Source organism: Danio rerio, chromosome 15, assembly GCF_049306965.1.
Source record: "Danio rerio strain Tuebingen ecotype United States chromosome 15, GRCz12tu, whole genome shotgun sequence".
Classification (NCBI taxonomy): Eukaryota; Metazoa; Chordata; class Actinopteri; order Cypriniformes; family Danionidae; genus Danio; species Danio rerio.
The window spans coordinates 41,603,816-41,616,579 of NC_133190.1; the positions used below are offsets into that span (position 1 = coordinate 41,603,816).

Below are 12,764 nucleotides of genomic sequence, written 5' to 3' on the forward strand. Positions count from 1 at the left end.
AGGTGTGTTTGAGCAGGGTTGGAGCTGAACTCAGCAGGAAGGTAGATCTCCAGGATAAGGGGTTGAGCACCCCTGATGCAAGTCAGTGGGTGCCAACAACCAGCAATTGTCATAATATCTCCTTTGGGTGTTCAACAAAAGAAAGAAACTGTTAAATGTTAACGTAAATGCTATAGGAAATCTGTAGAAGCTACTGTACCAGCTTGACCAGATAAGATAGAACAGATTTTAAAAAATAGGATCAAAACTAGTGGGTGCACTATGCTCTGTTGTCTTAAACCAGGGGTGTCCTAACTCGGTCCTGGAGGGCCAGTGTCCTTCAAAGTTTAGTTTCAACCCCAATCAGACAACCTTGGCTAGCTAATCAAGCTCTTACTAGGCTTTCTAGAAACATCCATGCAGGTGTGTTGAGGCAAGTTGTAGCTAAAATCTGCTGGACACCGGACCTCCAGGACCGAGTTTGCACGCCCCTGTCTTAGACAAACATTAAATGTGAAACTGGTCCTGACAAGTCGTCCTCTCTCTCTGTTTTCCAGGATCCCGTCTGCGGCAGGAAGATTCTCCACCTCGGATTGTAGAACACCCCTCCGATCTGATCGTGTCAAAGGGCGAGCCAGCCACCCTAAACTGCAAGGCGGAGGGTCGGCCAACTCCCACCGTGGAGTGGTACAAGGATGGAGAACGAGTTGAAACGGACAAAGATGACCCTCGATCTCACCGCATGCTCCTTCCCAGTGGTTCGCTCTTCTTCCTGCGTATCGTACATGGACGCCGCAGCAAACCTGATGAGGGGGCGTACGTCTGTGTGGCACGCAACTACTTGGGGGAAGCAGTCAGTCGAAACGCCTCGCTGGAAGTAGCATGTAAGTAGAAGATTTCTTCAACTACTGTCTTGGCTAATTGTTGGGGAACTATATATTTGGACAAGGTCAACCCTACTACAAAATAATTCACCTTTTAGCATGCTGCAGTGCTAGCATTATAGACCTAGATTTTGGTGGACTTGGTACTGCATTGGAAGGATTTTGGATAGAGTCTAATTTCCCTACTTCCAAAATAAGAGATGGAAAAAATATTTAGCAGTTGGCTGCGGAGTTTAATTAGCTCGGCATATGTTTTAGCAAATCTTTGATTTGTCAGTCTGTTTCAGCACAACCTGCCAGGATTTTAGTTTTTCCTTTTGACGAAATGGAAATGTAGCAAGGAAAGACTCAGATGAAAGAGCGTGGTTGGTAGGGAAGGGAGAGGGTGTAGATGCTCTACACAGGAAAGCAAAAATTGAAAGGGGGGTTTATTGACAACCTGTAGATGGGTTTGGCTTTGAAGATGGCTCTCCCCTGGGGTCAATTCCCAAGCTAATCAGAGACCATTATGTGTAACAGCTAATCTTTTCTGCTAGCCAGTGAGTTTGCTATTTTAACTAAGGCTTTTTTTTTTTTGCTGAATCATTGATTGATTGACTGTTGAAGCCAATGAAACTCTTTTGCTAAATCACCCTCACCAAGCAATTCGTATGTTTGATAGATGTCTAATAGATGTCTAAACATAGATGTCTTGGCTAAAACAAGGCTAAATTTGGCCAGTGAAAATCTAATAGACATCTAAGAATACTTGACCCTGCTAAAAAACAGCCTAAACCAGCATAGGCTGGTTGGCTGGTTTGAGCTGGTTGACCAGCCTGGTTTTAGAGGGGTTTTGGTCATTTCCAGGCTGGTTTCCAGCTATTTCCAGCCTGGTGTTAGCTTCCAGCTAAAACCAGCTTGACCAGCCTAACCAGGCTAGGAGCCCAGCCAAAGCCAGCTGTGTCCAGCCTAAACCGCGCTGGTTTTAGTTGGTTTTAGCTGGTCATTTTCCAGCCTGACCAGCTAAGACCAGGCAGGAAATGGCTAGAAACCAGCCTGGAAATGGCCAAAACCACTCTAAAACCAGGCTGGTCAACCAGCTCAAACTAGCCAACCAGCTTAGGCTAGTTTAAGCTGGATTTTTCAGCAGGGGAATACTAGACTAGTTATCAATTACACATATAAGACAGACTTCACATGTGTAATCATTCCTGTGTATCAGTTGACTAGTGTAGTTTTGGGCTGTTCTTAGATGTCTATTAGACTTCCACTGACATCCCAAATTTAGCCTTGTTTTAGCCAAGCTAACTATGTTTAAATGTATATTAGACTTCTTTTTAAACACAAAAATTGCTTGCTAAGACCTTGCGTATATTGTTCTGGGACTTTGTGGTCTCTTTGATTGCTAAATACAATGCAACAACTAAAGTTGTACTCGCGCCCTTATTTCTTTTAGTGTTACACAAAAGCCAACTACACTTGCTCAGCCATAATGCCAAGGCAAAAGTCATTAGAGATTAAGGAGTATCGGTTGTGCTTCGCTGGGTTTGTAGTCTAGACCTGCAATCTAAGTGAGCTGCTATCTTAAAGTCTGTTTCAACCCCGAGTTGATCAATACCTCCGGCCCCTCTTATGCATTGTTATGAAAATAGGAGCGATCCATCATGAAATGAGGATATGATGATAAATATTGAATGAATGGATAACTAAATTGGCTCTGTGTGCTGCAGCCAAGACCCCATGCAGTAATGAGAGGGTGTGTGTGAGTGTGTGTGTTTAGCTGTTGGATAGGGTAACTCTAGATGAAGGGATTGTGGGAAGGTTTTGAGAGCCAGTACATTTTGAACGCCGCTGCATTTTCTATTTATAACCTGTAATTGATGATGCAGGACGGTGATTTGGGTTAAAGGGTAGAAATGCGGAGACGATGTGTGTGTGTGTGTCAGTTTTTGCAGAGGATAGCATTGGAGCTGGCAATTCCGGTGTGCTTTTCGGTAATATTTCTGAATAAATGTTCTATTTTTAACCTTTAATTGATGATGCGCACTGCATTTCGGGTTACGTACAGTAGCGTTTGTATTTATAGAAAGGTATAAAGACAGTTTGTGAGTGTATCTGTGTGTTTTCACTGGTGTAACTGGCAGGGGGTGTGTGTTTTCTCTGATCCTCTCAGCTCCTGCGAGGCAGTGGTGGCGGCCCCCAGGTGCTAACTGTGTGACAGCAGCTTGATCTATCGATCGCACTAAGAGGGGTCTCCTCGCCTAAATGAAAATTCATGAAAAATTGATGAAGTCCCCGATTATTCTTTTTTTTCCTCTTGTATCGTTCTCTCTCTCCCACTTCCCCCTCTCAATTCTTGCTTTCAGCTCTCCGTGTGTGCTTAGACACAGGCTGTGTATGAATCACAATCTGAAAAGGCACCGTTTTATGAATGAAAGTTCCTTGTAATGAAACACCATCCAACACACCATACAGTAATATCAAATCAAGAAAATATTTAGTGACTAAAGCATTTATGTCTCAGAAGATCTGTTGAAATCAAATCAAAACAATTGATGTTTCTAATAGGGCTGCATGATAGGTGAAAAAATCAGTTTTACTGCAATACATATTGCGATATCAATACAGTTTCGCCAGATGAGCTCAGAATAGCTCTTTTCGGAAATAATTCATTCATTTAGATTGACTTTAAATTATTTGCCTTCATCTGAATATGAGAATAATATGACTAAAGTGTTTACATGAGTTGCTTTTTGAATGTTACAATTTAAAACTCCCGTTTTACATGTTATAGCACATAATCCAATTAACGTCATTACGTCACTACGGTATCCACATTTCCTCAAGAGTTTTATGTAATTTCAGATGTTTCATTTTTAATTTGTCGACTTCAACTGCAGTTTGGTACTTTTACTTTCGTTCAGGAACATTTCATGCATGCCCCAGTGACAAACAAGATGTTGGATGTGAGTATGAACTGCAGGAAGAGTGTTGTTTTAATGGAATTTTATACCACATGCCGTATGGAAAAAAAAACAACCTCTAAAATTCATGATGCAGGTGTCTATAGTCCTTCACTGACTCTGTAGGTGCAGAGAATTGTGACTAACAGCCATGTGTGTATGCACTATCCTATCACCAAATGCGGTGAAAATCCTACTCTGCGGTAATTGCAGTGTTTACATGTCTGTACTGCACTTCAGTAATGCAACTACAATGCGCATACTCCACATGTCTTAATTCCATTTCTGTTTAGTTCGACCATGACCTTAATCAGATTAAATTAATCAAAAATCGCTGTTTACATTGTAGACTCTTAATCAGAATATTCAGGAGCAGAAATCAAATCAAATGAAGAATCAAATGTCAAATCAAATTCAACAATCATACTTTCTTGTGCAGGAATGCTTTAAAGTCACACTGCAGTGTCTTGTGTGTTCTGACCTCTGGTGCTAATCAACTATAATACTGACTCAACATTGCATACCCTGCGATAAGACTCTTGGAGATGAGCATATTGACCATATATATGCTGAAATGATATATTATTCTGCCCTAATTTCCAAATCAATTATGAGTTATTTCTGTATTTATATACATCTAGCTTAGTTCTTTCCACCTCCATAGACTCAAAAAAGTCAACCCAGTCTCGTTTTGATTATGTACTGCTATATACATTTCTGGAGACAGCAGACTATGTCTCGGGAGCATTTTTTTTTTTTTTTTGCTGTTTTTGTTTGCGCAAATCCACCAGAGGGTGCTGTGTATGCTTTTTGAGATCTTAAATTTCTGCTATTTCAACTGTCGATTGACTGACTTTCTGACTGACCAACCAAACGACCCCCCCCTCTTCTTCCCTATTCCCAAAACCCAACCAATAGCATTTTAAAATGCAACGATTGACCCGCCTGACCCATTCTTCACAAGACTCGAACCTTATTGTCTCGGTCAACTCCTCTCTGCATCTCAAGTCCGCCGACATACATGTCGAGCTACCTAACAAACTGGTAACAGTGGTAAACCCGTCCATACGGAGGTAGGCGTGAAAATAAACGTATATATACAGTAGGGCTATGTTTTGAGAATGAGCCTATGTTGCAAAAAATATTTTTGCTGCTTATTCAAAGTTTTTTGGGGGGACAACTTAATTGTTTTATATTTAATTGACTTAAATTTATTACATTAACTTAATCAATTAGTGTTGGGACAACATGAATGAATCTTGTGGAACCCTGCATTTTTTTTACAGTGCGTTCAGCTTGCAAAGGCTGTATTTTTGAGGTTTCAGACACAGGCAGAGGTGAGTGAAAGAGTTTAAATGAGCTGTAGGATGCTTTACGACTTTCGGGTGAGAGGTGAAGGGTCGTAAGGTTAGCGGGACAGCGGATACTAAACCTACAGCAGGAACGACCAAGAACTGTATTTAAACGAAAGCCCTCAGCTGTGTTCCGTTACACAATTTCCACTCATAAAACTTCTCTTTACTGGTGTGTGATCACAGAAGCGAAGCCAATCTAAACCCATACTGCTCATGTGTTGCTCCAAGCAAAATATGCTTCATCTGTCACATCGCCGAAAGATTCTGAAGCGGCGTTGTTTTCTCTAGAAGTAAATGTTGATTTTATAGCCAGCTGTGTATATCTGATCTATATGAAATACTCCCAGACGTGCATACATATAAAGGGTTCACCTCCAAAACAAACAGCTGGCTTTCAGTGACAGACTGAAAAAATGTGGCGAAAGTTCCTGACTTTTTTTTTTTTTTTTGCGACATTCATTTTTTAAAGGGCACCTATGTTGCAAAATCAACTTTTAGATGCTGTTTGGATGGAACTCTGTGTATGTATAGTGTGTCCACTTTCACATTGGAGTGATTTAAACACAAGTTTCTTTTTTTTTTTCCTGATGTTAAAATTGGATACAAATTCCAGTGATTTTTGAGGCCAATGGCATTGTGACTTAGTAGTGCTGTTTTTCTCACCCACCAAATTGACTGAAGATCTGTTCCAACTCTCTGTGATCAGCTGCACCTCAAGAATGAGTTTGACAAGTTTATCACATTTTAAAACAAAGCATGTTTGTAAGAAAGACTTTAAAATTGCTATGTAATTCTTAACTTCTAGAATCACCCCAGCTGCATGATGCAAACTTTGCAATGGGAATAGTGTGTCACTCATCGTTTCAGAAAGGCTTGAAAAAACTCCAACACATATACATCAAATAAACTTACTTGGTATTTGTCTCTGTCACTGGTGGCTGTTTATCTGTTATAACGCATGTGATAATGGTGGGCAGGGAGATTCAGTTCATTTGCATTTAAAGGCGCAGGCTACAGAAAAAAGCGACATTATCTTGAGACACCAAGATGGGCACATTCTGTATTGTGTAATAAATAATCTGATGGGTGTTTTGAGCTGAAACCTCACAGACACTTTCTGGAGACACCAAAGGCTTATCTTACATCTTGTAAAAGGGGTAAAACTTTGATTGCAACCCGTCACTTTTTCGTCATCAACTCACAAGTCGTCTCCTGTTGCGATATACAGTCTCGTCTCTCTCCCTCCTTCTTGTATGGGGTCAGTCCGCACCCCCGCAAGCTGAGTGAATGGCTCTGTTGAAACAGATTGCAGGCAGGCGTTTGCTGTGGACCACTGGAGCCGCCTGATCAGAGAGACCCCAAGCTGGGCTGCAGGAAGCAGAGAGAGGCCTGTGAAAGGAGCTTGCTGCATTATTAATAACCAGGCAGATTGCAAGGAGGTGTCCGCTCATGCAGGATTATCTCAAACGCTAGTCTTTAACAATTGTCCATTAGTAATGCAACAAAGAAGACACCAAGATCTTGTTACGGACCTTTCTTTCAATTAAAGTTTAAAGCGACGATGCAGAATGCTTCATTTTGTCTGATGATGCAAGGCATCTCAACAAAACTTCTTTGTTCCATATCAACCCATTTCTGTCAGATGTAGGGCTTTCGCTTTGTCTAATGGTACTGTTTCTGCATTTAAATGTACCCAGCATGTCTTCCCACTTACCTCAACATAAATTAATCTCTTTCCTGTCATTTATAAGGTCTTAATTAGAGCAGAAGAAGAAAAAAGGTGCTGACAGGCCACAGGGAGAGATTGGCTGAATCCCAGTTCGCATACTTCTACTGTAGCCTAAAGGCACATTCTTTGCTGGGGATGTATACATAATATATAAAGTATGCATAAAGCATTTTTGCTAGCATCAAAGTGCATAAAAATACAGAATTTTCATGCTGAAAATGAAAGCTTAGGGGTCTGGCTAGTTGTTACTGATTTTGACCACTTTTTTTTTTAATTGGTCTTATCTTGTAAGCCATTTAGGGAACTTTTATTCATTCATTTTCATTCATTTTCTTGTCGGCTTAGTCCCTTTATTAATCCGGGGTTGCCACAGCGGAAATAACCGCCATTTTATCCAGCACATTTTTAACGCAGCGGATGCCCTTCCAGCCACAACCCATCTCTGGGAAACATCCACACACACACACAAACACACTCATACCCTACAGACCCAATTCACCTGTACCACATTTCTTTGGACTGTGGGGAAAACCGGAGCACCCAGAGGAAACCGACACGAACGCATGGAGAACATGCAAACTCCACACAGAAATGCCAACTGAACCGAGGTTCAAACCAGGAACCCAACCACATTTGACAAATTCGATTTTTTTGAAGTAACACAATAGTTACATTCTCTGGTAATTAGTTACTTTTATAATCATGTAACTCAGTTACTAAATCAGTTACTATTTGTGCGAAGTAACTTGTAACCAATTACTTTTTTTTAAAGGAACATGCCCAACAATGATAGAAAGACAATACTAAAAGACTTTTTCTTTTCTGTGTACCTTTAATTCTTTAGGTGATATTTTTTTTTAATAGATCTTTTAAAATATTTCTATTATTTTCATTTATTGGATAAAATACAGTTCTTTCCCCAATTATTTTTGTATTTGATCTGCACTTTGGTCAGCATTCATGTCAAGGTGCTATATGAATAAAGTTTGGCTTGACTTATAATGCGTATGATGAGTAAAAATGGCTTTTTTACCGCACCCTGTGGCACTCCTTTTCTCCTGGGAAAGATATTTAGTTCTTTTGTTGCAAGTTCTTTCTTCATGTCTCTCTCTCTTTCTATCTCTCTCGTGGTCTTTCTCTTTCCAGTCTCTGGATAAACTGGGTCAATGAGCAGGTTCATAAATCATTGTGAAGACTATGTCAGAGCAAGGCAAGCCCTGCTTTGAATAAATTTGCTCAAAGTGGCGAAATCTCTGGTCGTAGCTTGTGTACGGGGTGCTATGTGACAAGTCACACCTGGGGGCGCACGGTCAACCTGCAAAATGTTAATTAGCCCCCTGTATCTCTTCTCAGGTAGAGAGGTGTGTGAATTATAAATCCGAGGGCAACAAGCTTGTTGAACACGAGGGCATTAATTAAGCTTGTAAGGTGCGAATGTGTGTGTGTTTGCGTCTGCTAATGGTCTGCGCTAATAACAATGTGAAAACGTACATGTACTTCCAATCTCGGCGACCTAAAAAAAAAGTGCTGTTTCGCTCACTTGTAACCTTTAAAAAGTATGCAAATGAGGGAAGGGTGAAACAGATGTCGTTGCTGGTTTGTTAAAAGGCCACCAGGCTGGGATTGGCTGGCGTATTTTGAAAAGGTTCTTTTGATACGCTTCAGCGTGGCACTTCAGCAATTAAGAGTATCGTTAGGCTGCATTTGGAACTGGTAAGATGAAGTAATTAGTGGGAAAATGGTGCTTTCTGGTGTTAAGCTTTTTTTCTGTTGCATCTCAAGCTGTTTGACTGCGCGTCCGGCATCAGTAAAAGCTAATAAAAGAGGATGGAATTAATTGCATGCGCATGCAGCTATACCAGGGGTGGGGAGAGTATGATCTGCATTTTATATCCTGATGTAAGTCAACAACCCACATGAAAACATATTATAGTCATTTATAGTAAATACTATAGTGTTTTTGAACCATACGATATTAAAGTACTTGAATGAATCTATTGTGGGGATAACCCAGTACTGTATTTTTTAGGGTACATTATACTATAATACACAGCAGTTTACTGTAGTGAAAACTAAAGTATACTACAGTATGTCTAACAGTTCATCATTTCAATATAGTTATTACTACAGTACACTGTAGCATTCATTATGAAGGGATTGTAATGTATTATATTCCAGTAGAAAACACTTTACTGCAGTATGTTGCACAAAAACACTAAAATTACTATAGTATTATTTTTCATGTGGGAATGCATTCACTACTAATTTAAAGTTTGATGTCTGTGTATTTTTTTAATTATTCTTTTAACTTTTATATAATGATTAATAATCATCTGAATTGGCAGTATAGACAATAAAGCAATGTATATATATATATATATATATATATATATATATATATATATATATATATATATATATATATATATATATATATATATATATATATATATTCTTTCTTTCTTTCTATTTAATCGTTCATTTATTCGCTAAAAAAGTGGCAAACATATTTGCGAAAACATGTACATGTTATTATGTAGCATTTTATATTATTGATCAATATAACATTATTGATTAATGTAACTACCTTGCATACATTTTATTTATTTATTTTTATAAAATTTTTTTATTTAGTTTTTATATATTTTTAGGGGGTTTTTACCTTTATTTGGAAAGGACAGTAGAGGTTGCAGACAGGAAAGTTATTGGAGCAGAGAGAAGGGTAGGGGGTCAGCAAAGGACCTCGAGCCAGGAATCGAACTTGGGTCGTCGTGAGCACCATAGTGCTATATGTCGGCACACTTACCACTAGGCTATATATAAAAATATATATATATATATATATATATATATATATATATATATATATATATATATATATATATATATATATATATATATATATATATATATATATATAATCATTATTTTAATTTAATTTAATTTAATTTAATTTAATTTAATTTAGTTTTGTTTTGTTTTGTTTTGTTTTATTAATTTTTTTTTTTTTTTTTTTTTAATTCTCTGGTTCTGCAGGTTGCAATTTCCCAAAGTTTGCTTGCCAATCTTAAGCCAATTGTAATGGATTGTTTTTTGGTGCAATTTGGAATTTCCCTAACCAGCGCAAAACCCGGGGGACCAGAGTGAGTGCTGCAATGTGGCCCCCCTGGTCAAAAAAAAAAAACATACATTTTATGTGAAGTGACGTGCAAATAATACTTTTTTCAATAATAAGGGAATTCTGAAGGCCTATTATAACATAAAATAAAGTATTTCTGGCAACTTTCAGTTGAGTTATAAATTACAGTATCACAATACTACTTGGTATCATGGTACTTCCGCGACAACCCTACCCCTTAAAGTGAATGTCAGCGGTTTTCATTTTCAAAATACCTTTAAACTCAAGGATTAAACCACTTGAAGTTGAGTAAATAATAAGTCAGGTTTTAATTTTTGTGTGCACTATTCCTTAGTTATCCCTTAGTATACTGTAATATCTCTGCATTTTACATTGCTGCATGTATGCATTTGTTACTTATGCATATCACAAAAAAAAAGCTGACCACCTCACTAAAAGCACAGCAGATCATCTAGTAGTATGGTTTACTCCATCATACCACCCAAATGTCTGTCTGGCTTTTAATATTTCATCTAGGGGCACAGCTGAATGTGTGTGAGTAAGTGAATTAATCAAACACACACTCACATCCAGTCATCTTCATCCTCCTGATGGTAAATGTCAGTGTGCGTCTGACCCTCGTTCGCGTTCACTTTGTGTTATCCCGGGATCCAGATTCGGCGGGTTCTCCGGGCCGGTGATTAAGTTGAAAGCAGACGGATGTCAGGATGCGTCCGCGCGGCCCCGCAGGGAATGGTGCTTTCTGATAAGACGGAGGTGGAGGAAGAACGGATCTCTAGCCTGCGATAAAGGAGAAAGAAATAAAATCCCTGATTGAATGTGTCAGCGTTGTATATCTGCAGTGCTGGAGTCAGCGCCCACACCATAAAGACCGGTCTCCTTATCAGCAGCGATGTTACGGTTACACGCGCATGCATAGCGGACGGGGTGAGATGGAGCCATGCAGATTTTGGGGGCTTATCTTATTGTTAGATCTCAGTGTGTGTGCGAGACTGATCGGTCAGCTTGGCAGATGATATTAAACGATTCTTCATTGTATGTATATGTGGAGGAAGCCCTCTAGAAAGGAGATAAATCACTGCTCCCATGGAACCCTAGAAACACATACACACACACACACACACACACACACGAACACAGACACTGACCTTTCTTTCTCTCACTTTTGTTAGCTCACTCTTGTTCCCCCTGTGAGTGATAAAGTTTTAAAATGTATTTTTATGGGATTTTGCCTCCATTTTTGACAGGACAGTGGAATATTTACAGGGAAAAGAGCAAGGGCTGACAGACAGCCTGAACTAGATTCAAGCCTCTGCATATTTCTGTGTTGTGTTGGAACCTGTGCATGACCTACCAGGCTGGATTTCTGACCTGGTTTGAGTTGGAGAAGCTTTAGTTGATTGGATGTTTTGGTGATTTAATGTTTCTTGACAAACTATTCATTCATTCATTCATTCATTCATTCATTCATTCATTCATTCATTCATTCATTCATTCATTCATTCATTCATTCATTCATTTATTTATTTATTCATGCTTTTGTTTGTACACATTTACTGTCACAAAATAACAACTGAAAACAATTATTGTGTAATATAAATAATAAATATTAATAAATGAATACTGTAATAATAAACAAATAATAAATAAAATATTAACTAAATGATAATAGTATTAATAATAATAATAATAATAATAATAATAATAATAATAATAATAATGATAACAGAATATATATATATATATATATATATATATATATATATATATATATATATATATATATATATATATATATATATATATATATATATATATATAAATTTTAATTATTTATGTATTTGTTTGTTTGTTTGTGTACATTGACTGTCACTTACAAAATAACAAATTAAAACAAATAATAAATAAATAAATAATAATATAATATAATATAATATAATAAACAAAATTAATAATAAATAAATAATAAATATAATAATTACCTCAAAATAATAATAATAATAATAATAATAATAATAATATTAATAATAATAATAACAGAATATATATATATATATATATATATATATATATATATAAATATATATATATATATATATATATATATATATATATATATATGTGTGTGTGTGTGTGTGTGTGTGTGTGTGTGTGTGTGTGTGTGTGTGTGTGTGTGTGTGTGTGTGTGTGTTTATTAAATAAAATGTCTAAAAATAAAATGTCTGACAGATTGTATCTGGAAACTCCATCATTGCTCTCAGTGGCTTTCAGAAACATACAGTGAAATGGATTTACGCAGAACAGAGTCCATTATGATCAGATGGTCACCCTGGATTAGCGGAAAGGATTTAGTCTTTTTTTTTTTTGGAGTAAACAAATGTTTCTGTTTTGCCCAGTTGTTTGTTCATATCCAGTCAGGTCCTGTATTACATATAAACAAGACAACAATGACATCAAAAAACAAACAAATCAAGGCATACTTTGGTTTACTTTCATGTGAATGCATTTATCTGCGATCTCATTCTTCAACTAAACCTTTCCATGTTTTTGCATGTGCATCTCTGCTAATCTGTGTGCATGTGTGTGTTGCATTGACTCGGTGTGGTCTCCATGACCCTAAACTACTTAAAACCCCATTACATGATTGCCTGCCATCAAAAAGAGCCAGAAGCAATGGCGACTCATTCCAATTGGTCATTTAAATCCAATCAAAGTCCAGACCAGAGGTGGGACCAA

The 12,764-nt window shown here is 37.6% G+C and overlaps 1 protein-coding gene across 11 annotated transcripts in view; it reads left to right on the forward strand.

The window, feature by feature from the left end:
• Positions 1–12,764, forward strand: part of robo2 (roundabout, axon guidance receptor, homolog 2 (Drosophila)) — an 866,533-nt gene that overhangs the window by 523,014 nt on the left and 330,755 nt on the right. For all 11 annotated transcript variants that reach the window (XM_073923230.1, XM_073923224.1, XM_073923225.1 and 8 more), the window contains 1 exon segment: positions 537–863. In XM_073923230.1, the coding sequence (XP_073779331.1) occupies positions 537–863 (327 nt within the window).